Source organism: Zonotrichia leucophrys, chromosome 14 (genome assembly GCF_028769735.1).
Source record: "Zonotrichia leucophrys gambelii isolate GWCS_2022_RI chromosome 14, RI_Zleu_2.0, whole genome shotgun sequence".
NCBI lineage: Eukaryota > Metazoa > Chordata > Aves > Passeriformes > Passerellidae > Zonotrichia > Zonotrichia leucophrys.
In genome coordinates, this window is record NC_088184.1 from 1,129,631 (window position 1) to 1,156,837 (window position 27,207).

At 60.4% G+C, this 27,207-nt stretch overlaps 4 protein-coding genes and 1 non-coding gene across 5 annotated transcripts in view; 3 read left to right on the forward strand and 2 right to left on the reverse strand.

The window, feature by feature from the left end:
* Positions 1–14,335, forward strand: part of ABCA3 (ATP binding cassette subfamily A member 3) — a 31,752-nt gene extending 17,417 nt beyond the window's left edge. The window contains exons 13-31 of the mRNA XM_064725434.1: positions 277–431; positions 1,178–1,333; positions 1,616–1,826; positions 2,100–2,250; positions 3,176–3,274; positions 3,434–3,626; positions 4,448–4,751; positions 5,240–5,513; positions 6,410–6,614; positions 7,075–7,294; positions 7,517–7,675; positions 8,157–8,329; positions 8,597–8,731; positions 8,837–9,031; positions 9,968–10,155; positions 10,321–10,491; positions 10,884–11,071; positions 11,177–11,250; positions 12,464–14,335. Of these exons, the coding sequence (XP_064581504.1) occupies positions 277–431; positions 1,178–1,333; positions 1,616–1,826; positions 2,100–2,250; positions 3,176–3,274; positions 3,434–3,626; positions 4,448–4,751; positions 5,240–5,513; positions 6,410–6,614; positions 7,075–7,294; positions 7,517–7,675; positions 8,157–8,329; positions 8,597–8,731; positions 8,837–9,031; positions 9,968–10,155; positions 10,321–10,491; positions 10,884–11,071; positions 11,177–11,250; positions 12,464–12,595 (3,383 nt within the window). The 3' untranslated portion in view covers positions 12,596–14,335. The remainder of the gene's footprint in view (positions 1–276; positions 432–1,177; positions 1,334–1,615; positions 1,827–2,099; positions 2,251–3,175; positions 3,275–3,433; positions 3,627–4,447; positions 4,752–5,239; positions 5,514–6,409; positions 6,615–7,074; positions 7,295–7,516; positions 7,676–8,156; positions 8,330–8,596; positions 8,732–8,836; positions 9,032–9,967; positions 10,156–10,320; positions 10,492–10,883; positions 11,072–11,176; positions 11,251–12,463) is intronic.
* Positions 14,336–15,525: 1,190 nt separating this feature from the next.
* Positions 15,526–19,026, reverse strand: MCRIP2 (MAPK regulated corepressor interacting protein 2). The gene is made up of 5 exons (XM_064725435.1): positions 18,871–19,026; positions 18,712–18,793; positions 17,038–17,165; positions 16,734–16,835; positions 15,526–15,964 (listed from the first exon to the last, which is right to left on the reverse strand). The coding sequence occupies exons 1-5, from the start codon at positions 18,920–18,922 to the stop codon at positions 15,894–15,896; spliced, it is 435 nt and encodes a 144-aa protein (XP_064581505.1). The 5' UTR covers positions 18,923–19,026; the 3' UTR covers positions 15,526–15,893.
* Positions 19,027–20,468: 1,442 nt separating this feature from the next.
* On the forward strand, positions 20,469–20,539 carry TRNAG-CCC (transfer RNA glycine (anticodon CCC)). Its single transcript has one exon. It is a non-coding gene; the product is annotated as a tRNA-Gly (tRNA).
* Positions 20,540–20,898: 359 nt separating this feature from the next.
* METTL26 (methyltransferase like 26) lies at positions 20,899–23,801 on the forward strand. Its single transcript, XM_064726293.1, has 6 exons — positions 20,899–21,137; positions 22,281–22,443; positions 22,538–22,597; positions 22,967–23,034; positions 23,192–23,270; positions 23,373–23,801. Exons 1-6 carry the CDS (start codon positions 20,935–20,937, stop codon positions 23,418–23,420), a joined length of 621 nt encoding a protein of 206 aa, XP_064582363.1. The 5' UTR covers positions 20,899–20,934; the 3' UTR covers positions 23,421–23,801.
* Positions 23,793–26,770, reverse strand: WFIKKN1 (WAP, follistatin/kazal, immunoglobulin, kunitz and netrin domain containing 1). The gene is made up of 2 exons (XM_064726292.1): positions 26,546–26,770; positions 23,793–25,715 (listed from the first exon to the last, which is right to left on the reverse strand). The coding sequence occupies exons 1-2, from the start codon at positions 26,768–26,770 to the stop codon at positions 24,225–24,227; spliced, it is 1,716 nt and encodes a 571-aa protein (XP_064582362.1). The 3' UTR covers positions 23,793–24,224.
* Positions 26,771–27,207: the final 437 nt, after the last annotated feature.

The window sequence follows — 27,207 nt, forward strand, 5'->3', positions numbered from 1 at the left end:
GGCACCTCAGGGGGCTCACGGGACCTTCCTGGAACTCTGCCCTGGCCCTGCCTGGCTCTCTGCATGGCTCAGAACCGTGTTTGACCTGCGGGTTCCTCTCCTGTCTGCACTGGGGGCCAGTTCCCACCTGTGGGTGCCCTGCAGCCCATCCTGCAGCAGGAGGAAGCTGCTGTCCCCCAGGCTGAGCACGAGACAGACCTGCTCTGGTTTTTGGCAGAAAACTGGTGGGGGAGGGATGCTCATCAGGACCCTCAGGTCACCCTGAGCTCCCCACAGGTCTGCACTCCCCAACGGGCGGGCAGGCCTACATCAACGGCTACGAGATCTCCCAGGACATGGTGCTGATCCGCCGCAGCCTGGGGCTGTGCCCCCAGCACGACGTCCTCTTCGACAACATGACAGTGGAAGAGCACCTCCACTTCTATGCAGGGGTGAGCCTGGCACTGAGCAGGGGGACAGCCCTTGGGGAGGCACCTGGGCTGCTGGAGGTGGGGAAGTGTGGTGAGATATATCAGGTGAGTCCAAAAATGGTCAGAGGGTGGAACACCTCTGCTCTGGAGCCAGGCTGGGGGTGTTCACCTGGAGAAGAGAAGGCTCCAGGGTGACCTCAGAGCCTCTTGTAGTGACTACAGGGGTTCCAGGAGAGGGATTTTGGACAAGGGCCTGGAATGACAAGACAATGGGGAATGGTTTTACACTGAGAGAGGGCAGGGTTGAATGGGATATACAGAAGAAATTCTTCCCTGTGAGGGTGATGAGGCCCTGGCACAGGTTACCCACAGAAGCTGTGGCTGCCCCTGGATCCCTGAATATGTCCAAGGCCATGTTGGATGGGGCTGGAGCAGCCTGGGATAGTGGAAGGTGTCCCTGCCCAAGACAGGGCAGTTGGCCTAAATGATCTTATAGGACCCTTCCAACCCAAACTGTCCATGATTCCATGATAAACGGAACAGCCCTTGCATCCCCTTCCCACCTCATCTGCTGGCTGGTGGAGGAGCGGAGGGTCTCAGTGAACACAACTCCATGGAGCCACCCCTGCCAGCTGTGCCAGCTCCTGCAGGGGTGGGCAGGAGTCCAGCTCTGCTTCCCCACTTTCCTGTCTGGGTGTGGAGTAGGGAGTGCGGGGGGGTTTGGCAGCCCTGCAGGTGGGCTCATCCCTCCCTTCCCTGTCTGGCAGCTGAAGGGATACCCAGCCTCCAAGTGTCCTGAGGAGATCACCCACATCCTGAGGATCCTGGGCCTGGAGGACAAGCGCCGCTCGCTGAGCAAGGCCCTGTCCGGGGGCATGAAGCGCAAGCTGTCCATCGGCATCGCCCTCATCGGGGACTCCAAGGCAGGTGCCTTTGCTGGGCCCCCTCACACCTGGGCCACTGCAGCTCCTTGGGGTGGCTCCCAGGCTGTTTCTCATCTGCAGTGAGCCAGTGGGAGAAGCAGGGACAGTGGGGAGCGGGCAGGAGCACCCCCACTCTGAGGGCCATGCCCTGAGGCTCTGCTGCCTGGCAGCTGCTCCCCAAGATCATTGCTGTGAGGTTTCTCCTGGGCCCTGAGGTTGTCCCTCCCGTGCTGCTGGGCCTCCCCCAGCCCTTTCTGACCTGCTCCCCTCTCCTGAGTGCAGGTGGTGATGCTGGATGAGCCGACCTCGGGGATGGACCCAGCCTCCCGCAGAGCCACGTGGGATCTCCTGCAGCAGCAGAGGAGCAACAGGACCATCCTGCTGACCACTCACTTCATGGACGAGGCAGACCTGCTGGGGGACCGCATAGCCATCATGGCCAAGGGCGAGCTACAGTGCTGCGGCTCCTCGCTCTTCCTCAAGCGCAAATACGGTATGGGAGCAGGGCAGGCTGTGCTCCGTGTGCTCTCCTGGCCAGGGAGGAGCAGGAGGGGTAGAGAGAGCAGGGAGGGGATCCATTGCTCCTTGCCTGATGGCTGGTGCTCCTCATCCTGCTATTCAGCCTCTCCTGGTGCCCATCCTCACGTTTGCTCTTGCATCATGTCCGTGTCTGGTACAGAGCGGTGCCTGTGCATCCCTCTCTGTCCCAGCCCCCTGCCCAGGCTGGGATTGACCCTCCTCTCCCTTCTCTCGTGGCTCCCCCCAGGGGCTGGATATCACATGGTGATGGTGAAGGAGCCCTACTGCAACCTGGGCGAGATCTCCCGCCTCATCTGCCAGTACGTGCCCAACGCCACCATGGAGAGCAACGCCGGGGCAGAGCTGTCCTTCATCCTGCCCAAGGAGAGCACCCACAGGTAATGGCATTGTCCTCTGCTGCCCCTCCCTGGGGGGTCCCTTCTCTTCACACACTGTCTCACAGGCTTGCTGGAAAGGGGAGCTGCTCCCAGCGTCAGCACTGGTCATGGAAAATGGGATTCAGTTCCTCCTGTAGTGCTGAGGGTGGCACACACAAGGCAGGATTCTGGCTCTGAAATCAGATCTACAGACCCAGGAGATCAGGGGAGCTGATTGTCTCCTTCTGCTCTGTTCTCGTGAGACCCCTCCTGCAGTGCTCCCTCCCAGTCTGGAGGCACCAGCAGGAGGATGTGGAGCTCCTGGAGCAAGTCCAGGAGGGCCACAGAGATGCCCCAAGGGCTGCAGCCAGGCTGGGAGAGCTGGGGGTGCTCACCTGGAGAGGAGAAGGCTCCAGGGACACCTCAGAGCCCCTGCCAGGGCCTGAAGGGGCTCCAGGAGAGCTGCAGAGGGACTGGGGACAAGGGATGGAGGGACAGGACACAGGGAATGGCTCCCACTGCCAGAGGGCAGGGATGGATGGGATATTGGGAATTGGGAATTGTTCCCTGTGAGGGTGGGCAGGCCCTGGCACAGGGTGCCCAGAGCAGCTGGGGCTGCCCCTGGATCCCTGGCAGTGTCCAAAGCCAAAGTGGATATGGTTTGGAGCACTCTGGGATAGTGGAAGCAGGGAGTGGAATGAGATGATCAGTAAGGTCCATTCCAAACTCAAACTCTTTTGTGTTTCCATGATTCTGTGATAGCTGAGGCAAGAACAGCCAGTGGAGCCCAAAGTCTGCCCTGGGGGACAGGGGTGTGCTCAGAGCCACAGGTCACCCTGGGGGTGGATGCAAGACTCCAGCCAGGTGCAGGACTGATGCCCAGAGGTCTTTACCCCATGCCCCCTCCCACGAGTGTCAGTGTCTGATGTCTCCCTTCTCTGCTTAGGTTTGAGGCCCTGTTCACGGAGCTGGAGCAGAGGCGGGAGGAGCTGGGCATCGCCAGCTACGGCGCCTCGGTCACCACCATGGAGGAGGTGTTCCTCAGGTGGGTGCAGGGGTTACCAGTGCCCATGTGCTTTGGTGATGGCCAGCACAGCCCTACGGGGCATTCATTGGCTTTGGTCTCTGGGCTTTGGCTTCCCCAGCTCAGAACAGCTGTACCTGCCTGGATTTGTTTCATCACCTGCTTTCCCTCCTGGCACAGGGTTGGGAAGCTCGTGGACTCCAGCATGGATATCCAGGCCATCCAGCTGCCTGCTCTGCAGTACCAGCACGAGAGGCGCTCCAACGACTGGGCCATGGATGACTCCAGCAGCCTGAGTGGCATGACGGACATGACGGACGACAGCGGGGCGCTCATTACTGAGGACTGCTCCAGCATCAAGCTCAACACCGGGGTGAGTGCTGGATATTCAGTGCAGCAGCAATGGGGAGATGATGTGTGAAGGGAGGGGATTGAAGTAGGGTTACCAGGTGGAGCCTCCCCCACAGTTGCTCTTGTTGCATGTGGTTTGGAACCACAATTGAATTGAAAGTTCAAGTTGGAATCTGCATTGTTAGGACAAATGATTTTTAGGGTTGATAGGATTACTCTTCATATTAATCTTGGAATCCGAGTTGCTCTGCAAGGTGATCTAATGTGGTTTTCCACCTGCCGTTGTTCTATCGTTGGGGTTTTCCAGAAGGAAGATGAGAAAATCCATCTTCCTTCCCTCGCTAGGCTCGTGTTCCAGTTCCCTGGCAGCCCTTCATGCCCTGCTGCCTCAGCGCCTGTGATCAATGTCCCTTGTCTTCCCAAGGGCACGTCTCAAAGGCAGAGGGGGAGGAGGATGTTGCTGGGTTTGAAAAGCACAGAAGGTGTTGGCAGGGGCTGGGCGGGGCACTCGCAGGTGCTCACCCGGTTGCCCTGCAGTAATCCTGTTTGGGAGCCTCAGCTGCTGGGCGGTGGAGGAAGGTAAAGGTCATGGCTAAAGCTGCTTTTAACACCTGAGATCTCAAAGTGACTGTGACTCGCTCAGAAGCCATGGAGCTGGATGAGCTGGAGCTGGGCAGCTGCCCTGCTAATCCCTTTATAGGCTTAGCTGGAGAGCAGACTCTGCTGCAGGCTGGCAGATGCATAAAGGATGGCGGTGGTTTGGGGTCACTTCCACATCAGCTGCATGGGGTGACGTGTCCCCAGCTGGCAGGGCTCAGCATGACCTGGCCTCTCCCCTCGCAGTTCTACCTGTGCTGCCAGCAGTTCTACGCCATGTTCATGAAGCGGGCCATGTACAGCTGGCGCAACTGGAAGATGGTGGCGGCGCAGTTCCTCGTGCCTCTGATCTTCACTGCCTTTGCCCTCATCGTGGCCAAGACCTTCCCGGGCCCGCGGGACTCGTCCCAGCTGCGGCTGACGCTGGAGCCCTACGGCCAGACCATCGTGCCTTTCTCGGTGTCGGGCGCCGCGGGGCTGCCGCAGAGGCTGGCAGAGCAGTACACGGAGCTGCTGGATGCCCAGCATCAGTCGCCACTGGAGGTGCTGGGTGAGGGCTCAGGGAGTGCCCCTGGAGCAGGTGGTGCCTGGTGGGGTGTCCAGGGCCACTGGTGTGGGTGGTTTAGGTCCCAGCTGTGTCGTATCTGATGCTTTTCTTTCCTGCGTGGGAGTGTCGCATCACTGGCAGGACCTCTCCTCATCTGAGCAGAGCTGTCTTCTCCACAACCCCATGTTTGTGGCCACTGGAGCAGACTTGCCAGGGAATGGTCACGGCCCCAGTGCTCCCAGAGCTTAAGGAGCTTTGGATAACACTCTCAGGCACATGGTGGCATTGTTGGGATGTTCTATGCAGGGCCAGAAGTTGTACTTGATGATCCTTGTGGGTCCTTTCCAACTCATGAGATTCCATGGATCTGTGTTTCTGTGATGAGGACTAGGGTGGGCCACCAGGGCTGAGTCTGCCTGGGGTCTTTTCCAGTTGGCCTCAGTTAGCAGTGGTGTGATGGACCCGCCCATAACAGCGGTGGTGTTTGGCAGGTGGGCTGGAGGAGTACCTCATCTCCAGAGCCTCGGAGGAGGGAGGAGCCTTCAACGAGCACTACATTGCAGCCGCCTCCTTCGAGGCCGCAGGGAACCGCACGCTGGTCACGGCGCTCTTCAACAACCAGGCCTACCACTCCCCGGCCACCGCCCTCATGCTGGCTGACAGCGCCATCCTCAGGGTGCTGGCGGGCCCCAACGCCTCCATCACCGTCACCAACTACCCCCAGCCCCGCAACATCACCGAGAAGGCCAAGGACCAGCTCATGGAGTACGTGTGGTGATGGCACAGGGCTCGCTTTCCTGCTAGGGCTCCCATGGGTGCAGGTTGGCCTGGTTGTGCTGGAGTCAGTGAAGAAGCCAGGCTGGAGCTTCTCAGACCCAAATGTAGCTCTGATTGCACTCAGGAAGTCAGGGGGCAAAGCTGTGGAGGTGACTTCCCTGCTGAGCTGGCAGCCACATCACCCCATGCACATCTCAGAGTTGGCTGTTCCCCTCAAGATACTGGCTGGGGTTAGTTTTCCTGGGTGCTCATAGTAGTGGAGCCCAAGTGGCCATGCTCTTCACAAAACCCCACATCCAGGGCCTCTGAACCTCACCTAGACCAGAGGGGCCATGTCTGGGACCTCGCCAAGGCAGCGTGGAGGTTTATGGTGTGCAGGGTGGGCTGTGCCTGGGGGATGATTGACTCCCTTGAGTGTTTCTTCAGCATGTTGGCCAAGTGTAGCCTCTTCAAGGAGCCCAGTGTGGGTGGGAGAGAAAGCTGGCCACAGCTTTCTCAAGAGTGACAGCAGAGGGGCAGGTGCTGATCTCTGCTCTCTGTGACCAGACACAGGACCCAAAGGAATGGCTGAAGCTGTGTCAGGGGAGGGTTAGACTGGAAATCAAGAAAAGGTTCTTCCCCCAGAGGGTGTTGGGGCACTGCCCAGGCTCCCCAGGGAATGGTCCTGGTCTCAAGGCTGCCAGAGCTCCAGGAGCAGTTGGACAACACTTTCAGGAGTGCACAGGGTGGGATTGTCGGGGTGTCTGTGCAGGACCAGGAGCTGGGCTGGATGATCCCTGTGGGTTCCGTCTGAGACTATTCTATGATTCTGTGCTGTCCTTGTGTAGCCTCAGCATTGGTTGGCTGAGGTGTCCCTGCCCTAACGTGTCCCCCTGTCCCCACAGAGGCCAGACTGGCTTTGCCATTGCTATCAACCTGCTGTATGGGATGGCCTCTCTCGCCAGCACCTTCGCGCTGCTGCTGGTCAGCGAACGCGCCATCAAGGCCAAGCACGTCCAGTTCGTCAGCGGCGTGTACGTGGTCAACTTCTGGCTTTCTGCCCTGCTCTGGGACATCATCAACTTCCTCATCCCTTGTGCTCTGATGTTGGTGAGTCACCCCGGCACCCCAATGCCCTCCCCGTTGGTGGGATGCTGGGCTCTGCTCCTTGGGGATGTGTGTGGGTGTAGGGAGAAGGATAGGGCCACTGGCAATGTCTCTGTAGAAAGGACCCACTAGAAAGCTGTCCCTTGGTCCTGCTGGGAGCTGGACCACGGCCAGTCAGCTGGGACAGTGTCCTCTGGCAGTGTCCTCTGTCCTCCCTCTTTGCTTTTGGGACTAGAAAATGTTAAATCCATGAGATGTTGGAGAGGAATTCCCCAGATCTCTTCTGCATCCCAGTCTGCAGAAAGGGCTTCCCCTGGGGACAGCCATGGGCTGCTGGTGGGACCCATCCATGAGGGGCTGTCTGGGTCAGTGCAGTGCTGATGTTACCCTGGGCCACTGGGACAAGGAGACATCGCCTGAGGTCAAGCCAAATGTGCCTTCTCCCCACATTGCTGTGCCCCAGGTGATATTCCAAGCCTTCAACGTGCAAGCCTTCACCCAAGACAGCCACCTCGTTGACGTGATGCTGATCTTCCTCCTTTATGGCTGGGCCATCATCCCCCTCATGTACCTCCTCAGCTTCTTCTTCTCGGTGGCAGCCACGGCCTACACCCGTCTGACCATCTTCAACATCCTCTCCGGCACCGCCACCTTCCTCGCCGTCACCATCATGAGCATCCCAGGTGGGTCACTGCCCTCTGCACCTGCCCAGCCATCACCAACAAGGTCCAGCCCCCAGGGCTGGTCCCACAATAGCCATAAAACACTACAACAGTCCATTCTCACTCATTAAATGTGACAAAATATGTTTGGTTTCTCTCTGAACTTCAGGGTTTTACAGATATCAGGGTTTTTTCTCCCAAACCAGCAGTCTCTAATTCATTGATCCACCTGTTCTCTTTCAGAGCTGGGCTTGGTGGACCTCTCCAAAACCCTGGATAAAGTTTTTCTCATCTTACCCAATTACTGCTTGGGCCAGTGCATCAGTGACTTCTACCAGAACTATGAGTTCATTCAGTTCTGCACCTCATCTGTTGAAGCCATCTTCATCTGCAAGGCCTTCAGTGAGTCTCTACATCCCCATCTGGCCAGCCCCCACAGCATCACTGGGGGGTTCTGTGGGGTGGGTGGTGGAACTGGGCAGTGTCATGGGGCCTCTGCCTGGGCAGGAGCTGCAGGTACCATTTTAGAGCAAAACCTGGGCAGCATATTAGGACATACATAGAAAAAAAATCCTTAACTAGATCACCTTACTCATGATTTGGAGGAAAAATGTGTGCTAGGGGAAGTTTCACAGATGAGTAAAGAAATCCCAATCCCAAGATTGGTGTCCTCAGCCTGCCTCCAGTGGGCATCTTCTGCCAGATCCCCTCCAGACCCAAATCCTCCTGTGGGAAGCATTGGGAAGAGCTGTGGGCAGGGAGCCAGTGTGGGATGAAGATAAGCCAGGCAAAGCTTTGGGCTCACAGCTTCCTCTGGAGTTTATCTGCCTCTCCCCAAAGTGTGGATTGATCCTGGAGTTGATTTTGTTCCATCTTTCCTCAGATATCAGTTATCAGATGAACTACTTTTCCTGGGAGACCCCTGGGATTGGGCGGTACCTGACCTCCTTGGCCATCCAGGGTTTCTCCTTCCTCTTCCTCCTCTTCCTCATTGAGACAAACCTTCTCTGGAGACTGAGAACTCTGGTCTGTGGCATCTGCAGGCGGCGGAAATGGGTGAGTGAAGCACATGGGAGGGAGCTGTGCCCTCCTAGCCCAGCCCAGGAGTCCCTGTGAGCTGGAGACGGGCCCTCATCACCTAAATCATCTTCCCAGGGAGCATCCCTGGAGCTTGGAGGAGCCACTCCTGTTAAGTGTATGGGTTGGCAAAGGGAGCGAGGCATCTCCAGAGGGATGGATCCTCCCAGGGTTGGGGACACTGGAGGAGCCCATTCATCCCCCAGCAGCCAGGTGACACAGAGTGTGTCTTCCCGCTGTGTTCAGGTGGCCCTGCTGAACAGGGTGTCTGTGCTGCCAGAGGACAGGGACGTGGCAGATGAGAGGAAGAAGGTTTTGGAGTCACCACCAGAACTGCTGTCGTCTCTCAGCAGCCCTCTGGTCATCAAGGAGCTGACCAAGGTGAGGCAGGGTGACGTGAGCATCCTGCTGCCATCTGAGCCGTGTCCTCTCGGGCCTTGCCGTGCCATCGGGCAGTGACACGTGGCACGTGTGTGGCTCCTCCAGGTCTATGACAGCCGGGAGTCCCTGCTGGCAGTGGACAGGATCTCCTTGGCCGTCAGCAAAGGGGAATGCTTTGGTCTCCTTGGCTTCAACGGAGCGGGCAAAACCACCACCTTCAAGATGCTGACGGGTGACGAGAGCATCACATCGGGGGACGCCTTTGTGGATGGCCACAGCATTCTGGCCAACATCAAGAAGGTACCCAAGGCTGCGGGGCTGAGGGTGGTGTTGCAGACCATCCTGTGTTTGCCTGGGCTGAGCCACCTTGCAGGGGCCTCCAAGAGGACATGGTTGCAGTTCCAGAGGCAGGGACAATAAATATCCCAGGGACGTTGTGTCCTTGGCTGGCTCAGCTCTCCATTATCTGGCCATGAGGAAGCAGTTTCCTCTCCACTGGGATTACAGATGTGATACAAATGGAGACCAAACCTGCTGCGGGTAGCAAACCTTTCATCAAAGGGTTTTACCTCCATAGCTGGAAATGTGGAAATATTGGAGGATGGTCTCTAAAATGAGTGTATCAAACCTTTCCAGACCTCTGCTAGGGGTGTCCTTGCTGGGAATTGCCCACTTCCTTTGGAAGAGGAAGAGATGAGCAGGGGTTAGGCTTTCAGTCCAGTCCTTCCTCTACCACTGTCCCAGACTTCACAGAATATTCTGATTTGGAAGAGACCCACAAGGACAATCAAGTGCAAGTCTTAAGTGAATTGGGATCCCAGACAAGGTCAGACATGAAGAACATTCCTTGAGACCATGCCCCAAATTGCTTCCTTCCCTGAAACTGCCTTCTCTCATGCTCTTGTCCCTGGAAGTGAGCAGGACATGGGGGAGGTACCAGCCCTCCAGCACTTTCCTTCTTCTGAGAGCATGGGCACCTCAAAATGGTCCCTCACAGTGAGGAACCAGCTTGGCAGAGGCATTGTGAGCCCACCAGCTGCTGTCCAGAGACACATCTGTCCATCCCTGTCAGCCCAGCTCCTCCAGGGGGCATTTCCCTCTCATTCCCCCCATGGTTTCAGAGCTGCGGCTCAGTTCCATCACTCTGGGAGGAGCAGCAGGGCCCGTGGGTGCCCAGGCAGCCCTGGCTCGGAGCCCTGCCCGTGTGCTGATTGCCGTGTGCTCCCCTGGGCACAGGTGCAGCAGAGGATCGGGTACTGCCCGCAGTTTGACGCCCTGCTGGAGCACATGACGGGCCGCGAGACGCTGAGCATGTACGCGCGGCTGCGCGGCATCCCCGAGCGCTACATCGGCAGCTGCGTGGAGAACATGCTGCGGGGGCTGCTCCTGGAGCCGCACGCCGACAAGCTCGTCAGGACCTACAGGTGAGAGCAGGCCTGGCCAAACTGCTGTCCCTCCTCTGGTGTGCTGCTCCCTGTGCTCCTACTGGGGCTCTGTCCCCGTTCCTCGTTCCCGTTTTCAGCTGAAGGTTGAACGTGGTGATCTCGCTCGTCATTTCCAACCTTAATGGTTCTGTGATTCCTCTGCAGCGGTGGGAACAAGCGGAAGCTGAGTGCTGGCATTGCCCTCATTGGTGGCCCCCCTGTGATCTTCCTGGACGAGCCCTCCACTGGCATGGACCCCGTGGCCCGGCGCTTGCTCTGGGACGCAGTGACACGGACACGGGAGTGTGGCAAATCCATCATCTTCACCTCCCACAGGTGACACTTGGCTGGCCAGGGCTTGGCATAAGAGATCAGGGAGAGTGGTGGGATCCGAGGGATGGGACACACCTCCGGGGCCTGGTGGGTGGGCATACACTGCCTGTAGCCAGTGGCTGGCTCGACCCAAATCTCCCTCCTCAAAGAGTCCAGAGAGAAGGGAACACACCTCCAGCCGCTTCCCAGAAGCTTCTGCTCGTGTCCTGGTGCTTACATGCCCAGAGAAGCTGTGGCTGCCTCATCTCTGGGGGCATGCTGGACTGAGCTTGAAGCAGCCTGTTATAGTGAAGATGTCCCTGCCCATGGCAGGGGGTAGAATGAGATGAGCTTTAAGGTTCCTTGCAGCCCAAACCATCCTGGGATTTTCTGAACGAGTCCTCTCCTTCCTGCAGCATGGAGGAGTGCGAGGCACTGTGCACACGACTGGCCATCATGGTGAATGGGCAGTTCAAGTGCCTGGGCAGCCCCCAGCACCTCAAAAGCAAGTTTGGTAGTGGATACACCTTGCTGGCCAAAACCCGGAGCGAGGAGGAGGGTGAGCTGCAGGCCTTCAAGGCCTTCGTGGAGAAGACTTTCCCAGGTACCGTGAGCTGCTGGAGTGGTTGCCCCTGGAGCAGGGGCAGGTGCTGGGTGTGAACTGCAGCACCTTCCCTAACACAGAGCCTCTCCCTGCTCCATTCCCCAGGCAGTGTCCTGAAGCATGAGCACCAGGGCATGGTGCATTACCACTTGACCAACAAGAACCTCAGCTGGGCACAGGTAAGGGGCACTGGGAACCCTTCTCCTGGCCCTTCCCATGTTCTTGGTGCTTTGCTTTCGGTGGTGCATTCTCCCCACGCTGCTTTGCACTGTGGAAACCTGGCATGGGTGGCACAACTTCCCCATGCTGACTGCTCCCTGCTCCTGCCCCTCTGCCCCAGGAACCCCCTGGCAGTGCTTCAGTGTGGTCCCACTGGGGCTGTGGGCAGTGGCTCTCCTTAGCCACTGATCCTGAGGGGTCCTAGCCCAGGGACACCGATAAAACCCCACAGTACAGTTACAGTATGGAACCCTCTGCATACAGAGTTAGGTATAGAGCATACCTAGTATAGCTCTCTGTATATACTGTCTACATGTACATTATCTATATGTGAATACATACAGAGATATTCATAGTATATAGATAGTTTTCATATGCAGCATCTAAGTATATATATATACACATATACATATACATATATACATATATATATCTGTATATTACATGCACTGGATGTAGTGTATATCATATACTGTATATTGTATTTATACAATATATAATATATACTCAATAAGGTATGTGGTATAGGTAATACTCTATAAGATTATATACTCTATATCAAGTATATAGTATAGTCTATAGAGTATATTTAGAGAGAGTACATAGTATACAGATTATATTAAAACTAGGTATAGGATTATATAAAAACTAGAGAGTGAGTTTATCAATATGTATATCATATGTAGCTCAAGATAAAAATGATGTGTATGCTAGATACAGATAGTTATGTATAGTGTATTTAGTATCCTAAGTGTTATTTCTATATTATATAAATATTTTATATATATATATATATATAATGTGTTAGCAGAAGCCTTGGGCAGGGATTCAAACCCAGATATGTGTGTGTGTATATATAAATACATATATGCATGTATCTATATGTATGTATTTGTATATATGTATGTATATATGTGCATTTATCACATATAATTGTGTAAAACAATCATATCCATAGTATATGTTTTAAAATGGTGTCAGATGCTCCTGGCTTCCCCCCACTCTCCTGCCAGGGAAGGTGTCATTTTCCTGGGTCTCCCTGGAGAACAAAGCTTTCTCTGCTTTCCCTGCCACAGCTGGGATGTTCCCTGTCACAGCCTGGGGCTCCCCTGTGGTCCTGGGAGTCCTCCCACCCCGAGTCACGCTGCCTCCTGTCTCTGCCCTCCCTTGCAGGTCTTTGGGGCCCTGGAGAAAGCCAAAGAGAAATATCGCTTGGAGGACTACTCGGTGAGCCAGATCTCCCTGGAGCAGGTCTTCATGAGCTTCACTCGCTTCCAGCACTACACAGAGGACAGAGGGAAATGAGCCCCTGGTGCCCCGGCACGGACTGGCCCTCAGCCTATACATAGTATATATAGAGACAGTAATTTATATATCGGCGTGTCTTAAATACTGTATCAATGTAAACCTTCCCAGCGAGGGTGAGGGGATGGCAGCTCCTGGCTGCCAGCGCTCCGGGGTGCGTGGGTGTGCGTGTGTGTGCGCATGTGACACTGCCACTCTCCAGCCTTCTTCATCCATACAGCAAAAAACTCCACCCAAAAACCCGGGAGAGCCTGGATGGGTGGAGAGAGGCGTTGGACTTGGGATGGCAGAGGAGGATCCCCTGTGCTCCCTCCTCCCTGCCCTCACTCACACCCAGCGGGACGCGCCCCGCGCTCCTCACCCGCATGTCCCTGTGTTGTTTGGTGGTTGCTCGTGGTTTAGCAGGAGCCTGTCACATAGCTCAGATCCAAACCGTCCTTGGGGCAGCAGGATGTGCTGGGATTGCCCCTGGGAGCACTTTGTGTGCAGCGAGAGGGACAGCTCAGCTCCTGTCTGGCACCTGCCTGGCATGGAAAGAGGAGGCTCTGTCTCCTTTAAGCGCCAGGGAAAGCTTGCCAAGCGTGGCTCGAGGAGCTGGCTCTGGCCCCAGCTGTGCAGGGGTAGCTGTGGTGCCAGGAGCTGGCTCTGGGTGAGAGGTAGCCATGGAGCAGTGCCCAGAGCTCAGCCTCAGAACAACACGTGATGGGCAGGGCTGGGAGCCAGAGCTGGGGGCAGTGAGGGGTGCCCAGGGACACTGCAGGGACGGGTGAGAGGTGCCACAAGGTCCCTGGGGACGCTGTGGGTTGAGGGAGAGGTGCTGCAGGGTCTTGGCTGTGCTCTGTGGGATGGGTATGAAGTGTCACAGGGTGCCCAGGGATGCTGCTGGCCTCAGTGCTGTGCCCATGCAGGGGCTCTGCCAGCAGCACTGCCCCACACTGTGCAGGGCAGCCACAGGAGCAGCGTGAAGCCAGCGATGCCCTCGCTGTGCCCATGTCCTGCTGAGCTCACCCCTTTACACCCCACACAGCTCCAACCTGACCACATCTGTCCTGCATCTGCCTCCTCATCCCCTCTGCCCCTGACCAGGCTGTGCCAGCAGCAGGCAGGAGCAAAGGCCCTGTCCTGCCCCTGCCTGGCTCCAGGATGCTGCTGGGCACCAGCATTGCCCAGCCTTGCCTGGGCCCAGTTGGAGGAGGCAGCTCCTTTTTGGAGTTTCCCAGTGACTGGGTTGGGGTTTTTTTTGTTTGTTTGTTGGAAATCTGTGTTGATTCTTGTCTGTCCTTAACTAGTCCCTGTGTCACCTGGGGCAGCCTCTTGGGAGCTGCCCCATGATCAATGCAGAGCTATTTGCACTATAGTACTACACACAATTGCACATAATTAATATTTATGGCAAGGGGGGCTGATTCCCTCCCAGTGATTGCATTGTCAGGGGTTGGGTTATATTTTTGGGTTGGGTTTTCATTTTTTTCCTTGTGACTGACTCATTTATTCCTGTTCCATTCCTTTCCTTTGCCTAATGTTGTTGTTCAGAACAATGGTGCATCATGTTACTAAGAATTTCCCTGAATCTTAAAGCTGTGTGCTTTTATTAGTCAGCAGCCAGCAGGTGCATGGCCTGCTCTGACACCTTGGAGTCCTGTGGAGTTGCTGGCAGGGAGGGATTGCACCCTGGGAGCATCCTGGTGGGCAGCAGAGCCAGCCACTGCCAGGGCACCATGCAGGGGGAATCCCAGCAGCAGGGACTGTCCCAGGGAGGGAGGGGAAAGGGGGGGGATGCTTTTAGCTGGGAGGGTGGGCTGGCAGTGCCCTGAGCACAGCAGTAACTGTTCATGTTGGCTCTGGTGCCCCTGCAAGGCTTGGTGCTGGGTGGGGACACAGAGGCAGCTTCAGCCCCTCCCTGCCCCCGATGCCATGGCAGAGCTGGGGCAGAGTCCACGCAGGGCTGGCATCCCCTGGCCTCAGCCCTGCATCGCTCTGGGGCCACCCTGGCCTGAATGAAGGAGGTGTTATGGCAGCAGCATTCCCTGTCCCAGGGCTGGAACACCCTGCCTGGCAGCGAGGCAGGCACTGTGGGCTGTGCGTGGTGCTGCTCCTGATTTCAGTCACAGCCACAGTGCCAGGTGTGCCAGCCTGGGGCTGGGAGCAGGACCAGGAGTGCTCCATGGGAAGGTGCCAGGGGCACAGCTGCTGCTGGCACTGCTCTGGCCTCCCAGGTGGGAGAAGCAACACAGCTCCTGGCCAGCTTCTACTCCGCCCTGGCTGCAGTGTGGTTGTTCCCCTCATAGGAATAATAAAGATGATTTTGTTTTCCAGTGGCTGTTTCCTGGCCTCCTTTCGAGTCAGACTCTGTTCAGCCTGTGCTGGCCTCCTGCTGTCTGCCTGGGGAGAAGGGCATGGGGGAAGAGGGGCGTCCTACGAACCAGAAGGAGAAGAGCTCAGTCTGGCTTGAAAAGCCCATCACCTGAGGAGTTTTTTTGTAGAAGCAGAAGTTGGGGTCCCCATTCTTTTTACTTCAGGTAGCCACAACTATCCTCTCTCAGCTCTCCCAAACAGCCACAGGTGAGGGGGAGACCTGGAGCCCTTTGGCCTCCATGGCAGTGGGCAGCTGGCCCTGGCACTGCCATTCCTGCAGCTTTGCCCACCTACATGCTGCAGCGCAGCTCTGGAGCACAGCCAGGGTGCTCAGCCCCCCTTGCAGATTCCCATATGCCCCCCAGTCCCCAACATCACCTAAGACAGCACCAGCCCCTGGCTGAGCCCCGGGAGATGGGGCAGCATCGGGGCAAGGATGCAGCTGTGGGGAAGAGGAGCTCCAAGCCCTTGGATCCAGAGGAGCCACGGGTCAGCTGGGAGCAGCCCCTCTCCAGGGGCCACGGTGCTGCAGCCCCTGCTTCCCCTGCTCCCCCCGGCACAGGCGCGGCTCCACGGGCAGTTTCAGCGCTTTATTGTCTGGCGGTGCTGCTGCAGCACCCCCTGGCCTCCCGCGGCCGCAGGGGGAGCCGCTCCCTGTCCCCAGCGTGGCACCGCAGTGTCCCTGGAGCTGGAGGCTGCAGGAGCCGCAGCAGGCCGAGAACTGGCACTTAAGGAATCCTGGCTGGGGCTGCACGCTGCTCCTGTGCCGGGCACGGGGAGGGCGCGGGGCCGGGCATGGCTGTGGTCCGGTGCTCGGGGCTGGCTCGCTCCACCTCGGGCGTCTCAAAAACGCTTCAAAAACGCCTCCGATGCTGGGCTGTCACCAGGTGCTCGCAGCTTCGTTTCTCTTAGAAAGAAACCAAAGGCAACCTTTTCTTCCCTTTTATGAGCTGTTCTCGATTTTGGCCAGAAATTGCTGTGCCCACCAATCCTCCAGGTCGATGGGAACGAAGTCTGAGAAAGAGGGGAGGGAGAGAGGGGAACAGCTGGAGCAGGAGCAGAGCTCTGGGTGCTCCTTCCAAAACCCAGGAAAAATAGCCATGGAATCACAGAATATCCTCAGCTGGAAGGGGGATCCACAGGAATCACCCAGCCCAGCCCCTGTCCCTGCACAGACACCCCAACAATCCCACCCTGGGCATCCCTGGCAGTGCTGTCCAAGCTCTCCTGGAGCTCTGGCAGCCCCGGGGCTGTGCCCATTCCCTGGGGAGCCTGGGCAGTGACACCCCCAGGTGTCCTCTGCCCCTGTGCCGTGTCCCCAAAAGGCCAGACTGGATCGACAGGGACATTCTCTTCCTTGGGGAGCTCTCAGCTGCTGTGAGAGCCCAAAGGCTGCTGACTCCAGGTGCCACCAGACAAGTGTTGTCCCCAAGCCCAATTGGTCCTGCTGGCCCCAGGAGAAGCAGGTTCCCACAAGCAGCTCCTCTCTCTCCAGCATGATGCTGAACCCCTCGGTGGCAGGAGAGGGCCTGAATCCCAGAGGAGTCAGCAACACAGTGGAACATGCAAGGGATGCAGTGGGACATCCCCACCGCAGTGCCTGGGGACAGCTGTGCCCCCAGCACCCCCAGAGTGACCTCAGCACCAGCAGGACAGACCCATCCAGCACTGGAATCCTCCTCCTCCTTCCACTACAGCCCCGTTCAGCTGCAGGCTGAGCCCACAGCCCCTCCCTGCACCCCGAGCCTGATGCACCCCAAAGGGCACCACCACTGCCACTCACTTTTGAGTCCGGGGTTGGGGGTTTTCTCCACGTACTGCACGGGGCCGCAGGCGCTGTCCCCGCTCCGGCTGCTGTCCAGCTGCTGCTCTACCTGCTGCCAGGCTGGGGAGGGAACGAGGCCGGGTGGGTTTGGGACCGGCTCCCAGGGCAGGGGGCTGCGGGACAGGAGCGGGAGGCGGAGCAAAGGAGGGAAGTGCCCAGGCCGGGGACTCCGTGCCTGTCCCCAGCACGGGGCAGGCGCTGGGGAGGGGCTCCACGTGCTCCAGCTCCCCCGGCTGCTGCCCCAGGGACCCTGTGCCCTCACCTTCATAGACAAAGCGGACGTTCTCCTCGTGGGCCAGCGTGTAACATTCCTCAGGGGCTGAGATCTGCTGCAGCAGCAGTGGGGGCCTCTTGCCATTCACTCTGTTGAAGACGAGTTTCTGTGCTGGGCTGTGGAGGGAGGGAAGCAGGGGGGAGGTGAGGGCACAGGCAGCTCTGCCCACCCCAGCAAGAACTGGGGCGGTTCAGGTGTCCTGGACTGTGTCCCCACAGTGCACACACTCACCCACAGCTGCAGCCGCCCTGCCCTGTCCCCAAGGAGTGCGATGGAAAGGGACCCAGCCCCAGGGACAGGGGATTCTGACACAGGAGGGGTGCAAGGGGACCTCCCTGGGGAAAAGCCCCAGCTGCCCATCTCCTTCCTAGTCCCTAAGATAAAGAATCTGCCACCAAAAGTGCAGGAATATCAGGAAATAGAAGTGAAATTCAATCAGGTACTGGACAGGGAATGTGCCATCCTCTGAAGATCAAACACCCAGGTACACAGGAACAGCTGTGGCCCCAGCATGGGGCACACAAGGTGCCCCAGGACTGGGATGTTACACTCTGAAAAGTGGGAGCAGGTCAGGCTTCCTCAGAGCTGGGATCCCCTCTGGTGAGGGGCACTTCAACCACTCCCTGCCCGAATGCAGCAACACCCACCAGAACTAAAGGCAAGACTTGGGATGAGACCTGGGAGCACATTCAATGCAAACTCCAGCATTTTGGCTTTTCTGCCCAGCTCTAGGGCAGGACATGCTTGCAACAGCCACGTTCCTCATGGGGCAAAGTCTAAGGGGCCCTAGGAGTGGGATTGGAGGGCAGGAGGGACTGGGAGGAGGCAGCTCCTGCAGATCTGCAGGCAGGGGCTGGGGAGAGCAGCGACTCTCAAGCCCCCACAGCCAGGGGCAGGCAGGAGGGCAAGTGTGGAGAAGCCACTCCAGTGAATTCCAGGGGTCCTGGGAAGGAGAGGAACTGGGGGGTAAGGGGGGAGCTGGAGAGGACGTGCAGAACCAGTGGGGTCCCACTACCCTGTCTGGGTGTGCTGTGACTCCAGGCCTCCAGTCGGGAAAGGGTCCCCGTAGGGATCCCATCCGCACCTCCCAGCCACTGGAAGACCCCACAGCACCCTGCCAACAGCCCCGGGTACTGCTGCGGGACACTGGTATTCACCAGAAAGCGTCACCCCGGCTTTTGGGGCAGAGGGGAGCGCGGCTCCGCGTGGGCTCCGCGGCCCCCGGGGGTGCGCGGCGCGGCCAAGGCGGGCGGGACCGGCGCTGGCCCCGCCGCCCGGTTCGTGCAATCGGGGCCGCCGGCGGAGGGGCTGGACCAGCCCGGCCCCGGCTCTGCCCGCACCGGGACCCCCCCGTGCCGCCTCCTTGGCGTGACCCCGCCGGTCCCACTGCCCGCGGGTTTGGGCACGGCCCGTGGGCAGGAGGGGGGGCGCCCACCCCGGTGTGTCCCCGACGCGGGGCGGCCACGGCGCAGGGCACCGAGCCCAGGCGTGCCCGGAGCTCCGCGGGACGCGCGAGCACCGCCGAGACCCCCGGGCCGGGCGGCACCGAGCGGAGCCCCCGGGCCCCCGTCCCGCGTCCGGCCCGGCCGTCCCGTTCCCGTTCCCTTCAAGGTCAGGCCCGGCCGCCCCGCGCCGCTCCCCGCCAAGGTCACCGGCGCTCACCTGGCCGGGGGCCACAGGCCGGGCTGCGCTCGCCCCCGGTACTCGCCCAGCTTGCTGCTCTCCACCGCCTGCTGCGTGGGACCTGCGGGGAGCGCGGGGCGTCAGCGGCGGCCGGGCGGGACGGAGCCCCCGCGGCCCCGGCCCCGCGCCCCCCGGTACCTGTGCGCCGCTGCGTGGCGAGCTTGCTGGGGCCCCGCGTCAGCGTGTACATGGTGCGGGCCCCGGCCCACGGCCCCGCCGCCCTCTCGAGTGCCGCAGGTGCCCCTCGCCGGGGCCTTAAGCAGGCAGGGCCGGGCCCCCCCGGCTCCGACACGCCCCCGCGCTTAAAGGGGAACGCGCAGGGAGCGAGGGGGACGCGGAGCCGGCGCCCAGAGCCCGGGGGGAGCGGGGGACACCCGCGGGACGGGTCGGGGGGAGACACACAGGACGGTGGGAGGCGTGCGGGGACACACGCGACACGTGCGTGCTGTGCAAGGGACATGTCTGCGTTGTGGGGACACACAGGGGACGCGCACGGGATACATCGGCAGCACACGTGTGGATTTATGGGGACACACAGGATGCAGGAACAAGCAGGGCACATGCTGGGAGCACATGTGAGGACTTTCATGGGACACAGAGGGGACATGCGGGAGACATGGGACTCGCACAGGACACACGGAACGCGCAGAAGGGACGTTGGACCATGCGGGGCTGAAGTAGGGGAGAGGGCACAGCAGGCACGTGGGACACAAGATGGCACAGGCGCGCAGGGGACACGGGAGTCACGGCAAACTCGGAGGGGACCTGCACGGGGACATTCGGGATACGGGACACTGGAGGCACGGCACACACAGGGGACAGATAGGGGTCAATTCCTGGGACACAAAGGACCCGGGCAGGGAAAAGTGAAGGGGTGCAGAGGCAGGGGCTGAGGTACCACCCCCACAGGGACAGCGCAGGGAGCCGGGTGGGCAGCCGCGTCCCCGCCAGCACGGTGATCCTTGGAGCGGGGGTTCCGCCAAGGTGTCCCCACGTGGCAGGAGGTGCAGACCCAGGACACGACCCCGAGCTGGTCCCCGGCCACCCCGCAGTGTCCACCGGCCGCCCCCGTGGCTGGCGACAGCACCCAGAGTTTTGGGGAGAGGCCGTGTGACAAACACACTGGGGTCTCTGGGGGCTCCAGGGGCTGCAGAGCCACCCCACGAGGGTGACCTTTGCCTTTCCGCCACGTTGCCCCGGTAGTGGCTGCAGAGGGAGGGCTGTAGGAGGGTACCTCCCATAAAAGCCCAGCTTCGCCTGGCCCTGGTGGGTGCCAGGCACGCGTGGACCCATCGCGCGTGTGCATCCACTGCTGCCACTCCCAACCCTGTTACTGTGCCTAAATACACCCCTGACCCACGGGATGCCACCAATGGCTGTCACCCGGCTTGTAACGTGCTGGGGGCTGTGCCTCAGTTTCCCCCCGGACCTGCCCGGGGTTTCTAAGCGCCTGTTGGCGCATCCCTGAGCCTTTCCATGCTGGGGAGGGCTGAACCCCTAATCCTTGTGCTCCAGATGGATCCCTCCGGACCTCCATCACCACTGACAGCTGCCGCGGAACAGGGGGGGTGGTGTCCCCCCCCGGCCCCGTTTCCCTGGGGTGTCCGCGCAGAGCCTCACTTGCCCCTTTTGGGGGGTGCCGGTGCTGGGGAAGCGGCCGGGCCGGGACTGGGGCGGGGGGAATCTCCGCGGGGGCGGCGGGACCGAGGGGCAGCGGGGCAGAAGCGCTCTCGGCCGCGCCGCTGGTGTAGTGGTATCATGCAAGATTCCCATTCTTGCGACCCGGGTTCGATTCCCGGGCGGCGCACTTACTTTTAGTCTTGCTCGATGTCGCTATAGGACGCCAAACACGCCCGCACCGCTGCTCTCAAGGTGAAGAAAAAAGGAGAGTTTATTTTCTGACTCCAACACTCATAGTTTTCCAGAAATGACAGTGGATTGGAAGGTGACAGTGCCACCTCTCCAATGACACCGGACAAACCAACAGCCCATCAAATTTCCCCTCCTCCATAAAAGAATGCAAAACAATAAGTTATTTACAGAAACTGTGTGTGAAAGTTTGCTACAAGAATGTAAACATCGGAACGCTTAGAAATTCTCAAAACATCGGGGAGGCCGCTGTGCCTTTCCCCTCCCCGCCGTGCGTTGCTCCTCCCGCGGCGCGGGGCGGTGCCGCGGCCGCGCTTCCCTCCCGGCCCGGCCATGCAGGTCCCGGCGGCGGCGGAGCGGAACAAGGGCCCGATCCTGGCGGTGCTGCGGGAGTGCGCGGGGCCGGGCGCGGCGCCGGGCGCGCTGCGGGCGCTGGAGGTGGGCGCGGGCTCGGGGCTCCACGCCGCGCACTTCGCGCGGGCGCTGCCGCAGATGCGCTGGCAGCCCTCGGACATCGACCCGCGGGCGCTGCGCAGGTGAGCGGGGCCGGGGGCACGGGGGAGCCCGCAGCACTCCGGGGGCACCGCCTGCAGCCCCTCCCTCGGGCCATGCACCGCGGCCTCGGTTCCCTGCTCCCCGTTTTGTTTTTTTTTTCTTTATTTATTTTATTCCTTTTGGGGATTTGGGGAAAACCCCAATATCTAATTCTCCTGCAGGCCTGGCTCTCCTGCTTAGTGCTTTGCTCCCTCCAGGAAAACCCCGATATCCAGCTCTTGGATAAACTGGATACGTATTTTTTCTAGAAAAGACCCATTCAACAGTGGACCCAGGCTCCACAAATTTTTATTTTTTCAAGAAAAAACCCAATGGCCAACTCTCCAGCAGCCCATGCTCCCCTGCTCAGTACTGTATTCTTTCCAGGAAAACCCCAATATCCTGCTCTCAGATGAGATTTATGTGTATTTTTTCACAGCAAAGACCCCCTTGGACAGTCCAGGCTCTCTGGCTTGATGCTTTATTTTTTCCAGGCAAACCACAATATTCAGCTCTTGCCCAGCCCAGGCTCCCCAGGTCAATACTCACAATATTTTTTTCAATAAATCCCCAATATCCAACTCCCAAACAACCCATGCTCCCCAGCTCAGGACTTTATTTTTTCCCAGAAAACCCCCAAAATCCAGCTTTCCACTGTAGAAAAAAAAATAAGCCTGGTGGGGAGATGCTGGAACCAGCCCCTGTCCAGGAGAAGTTTTGTGCTGCCCACCCAGCAGCATCCAAATAAAATAATATATGGGTAAAAATAATCTCCAGGCTGGGAGGCTGCAGGAGCTGAGACCTCGGTGGTGAATGTGCCAAAAAGGGTGTAAATAACACCAAAATCAGGAGGTGCTGGTGCAGTGGTGCCAATGGGGTCCCCACAAGGGGAGAGTGCTCCAAACGTGGCGAGGTTGGGCCCTGGGGCCTCTGCATCCCCATGCTGCATCCCCGGTTGTCCAGGTGCTTCCAGTTCTCTGTGTGGCAGCTGGAAGCAAAGGGCTGGGCAAGGACCCCCAGGCTGTGCTGGACCCACATCCCTGTGGGTGTTTCTCCACTCCTGAGGGTCCGTGCAGGGCTCTGGCCCTGCCTGCAGCGGCTGCAGGGGCACCCGGCCGGCCTTGAGCTGGGCTTGGTGCCCACAGCATCGCTGCCTACGTGGAGGCCACGGGGCTGCCCAACCTGCTGCCCCCCATCCTGCTGGACGTGTCCCAGGGCTGGGAGACCTGGGGGGGCACCCAGCCCGCCAGCCTGGACCTGCTGGTCAGCATCAACATGATGCACATCTCAGAGCTGCGCTGCACCGAGGTGAGCGCCCTCCGCAGCCCCTGTCCCTGCTCAGGGGGGGCTCCCGGGGGTGTCCCCAGCCCCCTGACCTGTCCCCACCTCTCTCGTCCCCCAGGGCCTGTTCAGGGGTGCCGGGGTGCTGCTGAAGCCCGGAGGTGTGCTCTTCACGTATGGGGTGGGTCCCCTGTCCTGGTGCAGGAGAGTCCTGGGGGTGCAGGGTGCCAGAGCAGATTCTGGGGGGCAGCTCCGCTCATGGCTTAGGGAGGGAGCTGGGAAATGCAGGGGCTTGGCTTTTGGGGGGTCTCTGCCTTTTGAGGCACATGCTGAGCCCTGGAAGGGGCAGTTTTGGAGGAGGCAGGTCCTGTCCTCCCTCACCTTATCCAAAGCAGGGTAGGGGGTGCCTGCAGAGGGTGACAGGACTCACAGTGGGTGACAGGACTCCTTGGGGGCCGTGTCTCTTCCCGCTTGGCTTCTGTGGGGGCAGCAGCCTGTGGCTGGGGGGCACAGGGGGCTCCTGCCTGCAGCTCCAGCTGTGTCCCACCAGCCCTACGCCGTGGACGGCCACATCAGCCCCCAGAGCAACGTGGACTTTGACCGCAGCCTGAGGCAGAGGTAGGAGGGGGCTGGGGGGCTCCTGGGCCCCATCCTGTCCTCTGTGTCCCCCCCCTGCCGGAAGCTCCCACCCTGCGTGGTCCTTCGAGATAAGCCAGGCCTGAGGGCAGCCCCCGGCCGGGGGTGTCCCGGCTGTGACCCCCGGCTCCTCCCGCAGCAATCCCGCCTGGGGGCTGCGGGACACGGCAATGCTGCGGGAGCTGGCCCAGGCCAACGGGCTGAGCCTGGAGAGGATGGTACGTGCTGGGCCCGGGGCTGAGCCTGGAGAGGATGGTACGTGCTGGGCCCGGGGCTGCCCGTGCTGCTGGGCACCTCTGAGCCCGGCTCTGTGCTTCCAGGTGGACATGCCGGCCAACAACAAGAGCCTGATCTTCCGCAAGCTGTAACCCGCCCTGCCGGCACTGCTGTCCCCACTGCTGCCTCCTGCAGGGTGTCACTGTCCCGCCGTGGCTGCCACTGCGGCTGGGGACAGCAGTGATGGGACAGAGCCCCGCTCACCCAGCTGGGGCTGGCTTGGCTGGGCAGGGTCCATCTGCCCTGGTGCCTTTGGGGCTCCCTTCGCAGTGGGATGCCCCAGCCTGGGCCACAGGACCCAGCACAGCTGCCGCGGGGGGGCACAGGTGTGGAGGGGATAACACCCCTGGGCATGGGGGAGACTCCTTGCTCCATTTTCTTGGAGGATGCTGTGCCAATGGTGTCTCCCTTCCCCCTTTCCTCAGGATTGTGCTGTTGTCCCCCCAATAAACTCTGTGGCTTTGCCCCCCATACCCCAGCAGCTCCCTGATGTTTTCAGCACAGACACTGGGGGTGGGGGTGTCCCCAGTTCCAACTCCAGCACCAATGAAAGGGTCAGGTCCAGCACCCAGGGGTGTTACACTGGGCCCAGAGGCTTTGGTGAAGTGGGAAGATTTTATGGGTGGGGTGTTCCCAGCAGGTCTCCCACCCCTCTGCAGCCCAACCCAGTTCTCCATTGCTTCTGGACAGGCTGGGGTAGGGGTCACACGGTGGGGGAACATGCAGCAGATAAATTACAGTGGACGTGGGAGCTGGTCTGGGGCTCAGCACGGGGCTGAGGAGAACTGCCTGACAGTGGTAACCTCTAGACACAGGCACTGGTGCGGGGGCTCCCTCAGGCTCCCCCCTCCGTGCTGTGTCTGCAGCTCCCCCTGTCAGCACATCCTGACTCTCCCCTAGTCCTGGAAGCGGTTCAGGAGGTCGCAGGTTTTCTTCTCCATCAGCTCATAGATCTTTTTCACCCGTTTGTCGTTGGCCGCCCGGACGTAGCTGCTGGGGTCCAGCGTGGCCATTCCGTCGTGCACCTCGCCCATGATGATCAGGGGCCCGTCCTCCGCCGTCATGTTGGGGCAGGGGCAGCTCCAGTCCATGTCGGTCAGGGTCACCTCCAGGTACTTGATGTTGAAGAACTTGAGGCCCATCTTCTCATCCTTGAGGACGTCCTCGAGGGCGAAGCGGGCTATGCCGGAGTCCTGGTCCTCCACGATCTCCATGAGCCGCCCCACGATGGCGAAGTCGCTGCGGCAGAGGCTCAGCACCATCTTGCTCTTCAGGCGGCAGGCCTTGCACTGCAGGCTCTTGGGGAAGGGGCACACGTCCTCGCAGGTCTCCTTGCTCTCAAAGTTGTTGGTGTTGCCCTCGCAGCCGCCGTAGACGAAGGAGTGGCACTGCTTCAGCAGGTGGTTGTACGCCCAGCGCGGCTCCCAGTTCTGGCAGGGCCCCTGCACCATGGGCAGGAGGCAGGTGGGGCGGGCGCTGCCCAGGCAGGCGGCTCGGCACTCCTCGTACGTCTCGAAGTGGTTCCTGTTGGCCCCGCAGCCGCCGTAGCGGAAGGTCAGGCAGGAGCCCTGCTTGGCATCGAAATGCCAGCGCACCTCCGTGGGCTCGCAGCGCCGCCGGTCCGGCTCCTTCAGGCACTCGGCGCTGGGGAAGGGCTGGGGGCTGCCGCTCCGCGGGGTCCCCCCCGGCTCCCGCCGGAGCACCGACAGCGGGAAGTCGGCGCGGAGCAGCCCGGCGGCGTTGCGGGCCGTGCAGGTGTAGATGCCGGCGTCCTCGTAGCGGGCGTTGTAGATGACCAGCTGGCCGATGTTGGTGACCACCACGTTGCCGTACATCTGGTCCGGCCGCATGATGAAGTTCTCCTCCCGCTCGCTCTGCTTCTCCCAGGTGATGTCGGGCTGCGGGCGGCCGCTCACGTCGCAGCGGAAGCTGACGGTGCCGCCGGCGCGCACGGACTGGTGGAAGGGGTTGGTGTAGAGCGCGGGGGGCACGGGCAGCTCGGGGCCGGCGCCCGGCGTGGGGCGCGCCGTGGTCTCCTGCGGCACGGGGCTGGTGTCGGGCCAGGTGAAGATGTGCTTGCAGGGCACCGTGGTGAGGCGGGTGCCGCGCAGACACGCCTCGGCGTCCATGTAGCACTTGTTGTAGTAGGTGAGGCCGTCGGAGGCGCAAGTGAAGTTGGGCTCCTTCTCGCAGCGGTCCTTGCACTTGCACACGGGCTGCCCGTCCCAGATGTCGCAGTCGGAGCCCTGCTGCGCGCACACGAAGCTCTCGCAGGACGCTGCGGGCGCCAGCGCCAGAGCCGGGACGCTGCCGTCGGCAAAGCGAGCGGCCACGCAGCTCCGCAGCCCACACACGTTGGTGCAGCATTTCTCAAAGTCTTCACAGTCCTGGCCGGGGAGGGAGAAGAGATTGGGGGGGACGTGGAGGTCACCGCTCTGCTGGGGCTGTGGGTGCTGTTCCCACCCCTGTGGGACTTTGGGGTGGGCAGGTGTCCCCCGCGCAGCCCTGTGCACCTCCAGCATCGCTGGGCTCCGGCTAAGGGCCAGAGCTCCCCGGCACAGCCGTCCCAGCCCCAGCCCACCCTCAGCACCCCCAGGATGTTTGCGGGTGCACCGCAGTGATGATGGTCCCTTCTCCTCACAGCAGAGAGCAACTTGCCCTTCTCAGCTTTTGCTGGCCGAGGGGAGGCAGAACGCAGCAGATGAATTGTGAAGGAGTCTCCCCTCGGGGTTCAGACAGCCCTAACCAGGTGGGGTTACCCCTGCTCAGCCTGGTGGAGCCAGGGCTCTCCGGAATGGACAGCCCGGTCCGTGGGTGGGCTCCGGCCCCCAGGGGAAATTTGGGAGAGGATTCTGTTCTCGGGCTGATGGGGTCCGTGTCCCAGCACACCCATTCCTTTCATCCCAGCCAGCCCTTTGACAGGGTGGAAGCATCCTGGGGGTGCACGAGGAGAGTGTTCTGACCATGGGACACGGTCTGAGGGGGTGACATGAGGGGGCAACCAGCAGTTTCTCTGCCTGTGGGCAACAGGAGAGCCCAGCAGACAGGAGGGGCTTAGGGGGCAAAGCTGCAGCAGGGCTGCAGAGCCCGTTGCTCTCAAACAACTGAACCGGCTGTGCCACCCAGCACAGCACCCACACCACACCCCAAAGCATCTCCTTCGGGTGCCTGGGGATGCCCCCCAAACCCCGTTACCGCCCGCAGCCCCCCCGCTCACCTGGTCGGCCTGGCACTCCCGCTCGCAGGTGCTCTGGGCGTCCACCCACAGGTTGGGGTTCAGCTGGTTGGGGCACACGCCCAGGTGCCGCATCCTGCCCGGCTGCAGGCTGAGCCCGGCCGCCGCCGCCAGCACGGGCAGGAGCAGCGCGATGCGCAGCGGGCCCCGCTGCCGGCCCGCCCGCTGCCCCCGGGCCCCGCGCCCGCCTCTGCCCCGAGGAGCCATCGCGGCCGCCCCGCGCCGCCGGCCTGGCTCGCTGGCGAGGGCTCGGGGTAAATCACATTCAGGACGGACGGGATGAGGGAGAAGGCGGGCGGGGGACAAAGAGTAGGAGGAGAGGACCAAACCTCTGTCCTTCAGCACACCCGGCGCCCGCCGGACCACCGGCGATGCCGCCCGCCGCCTCCATCCATCGCGGTCGGCTCTCGGGGCTCAGTCCATCCCCGGCACGGCCAGCGGGGCGAGTGGGGTGGAAGGGGAGGACGGGAAGGTTGTAATCTGAATCCCCTCCCTTCCCACTGATGTTTCTGGGTGTTTGGAATGGGAAAGGCGCTGACCTCAGCCTCTAACCCCGGCGAGCCCGGCGATCCCTGGGCAAACACGGGGGGAGATCAAAGGCAGAATGCAGAAAGTCTCCAAAGAGGGAGAGTGAAAGGGGGGGC

Bases quoted from the DNA above. Each gene is read 5' to 3' on its own strand.
- METTL26 (XM_064726293.1), top strand. From the start codon at position 20,935: ATGCAGGTCCCGGCGGCGGCGGAGCGGAACAAGGGCCCGATCCTGGCG. The intron at 21,138-22,280 runs GTGAGCGGGGCC...TGGTGCCCACAG, and splicing joins GACCCGCGGGCGCTGCGCAG to CATCGCTGCCTACGTGGAGG. The intron at 23,271-23,372 runs GTACGTGCTGGG...CTGTGCTTCCAG, and splicing joins GGCTGAGCCTGGAGAGGATG to GTGGACATGCCGGCCAACAA.
- MCRIP2 (XM_064725435.1), bottom strand. From the start codon at position 18,922: ATGTACACGCTGACGCGGGGCCCCAGCAAGCTCGCCACGCAGCGGCGC. The intron at 17,166-18,711 runs GTGAGCGCCGGT...CTCCCTCCACAG, and splicing joins GGCCTGTGGCCCCCGGCCAG to CCCAGCACAGAAACTCGTCT. The intron at 16,836-17,037 runs GTGAGGGCACAG...TTCCCTCCCCAG, and splicing joins CGTCCGCTTTGTCTATGAAG to CCTGGCAGCAGGTAGAGCAG.
- WFIKKN1 (XM_064726292.1), bottom strand. From the start codon at position 26,770: ATGGCTCCTCGGGGCAGAGGCGGGCGCGGGGCCCGGGGGCAGCGGGCG. The intron at 25,716-26,545 runs GTGAGCGGGGGG...CTCCCCGGCCAG, and splicing joins GGGAGTGCCAGGCCGACCAG to GACTGTGAAGACTTTGAGAA.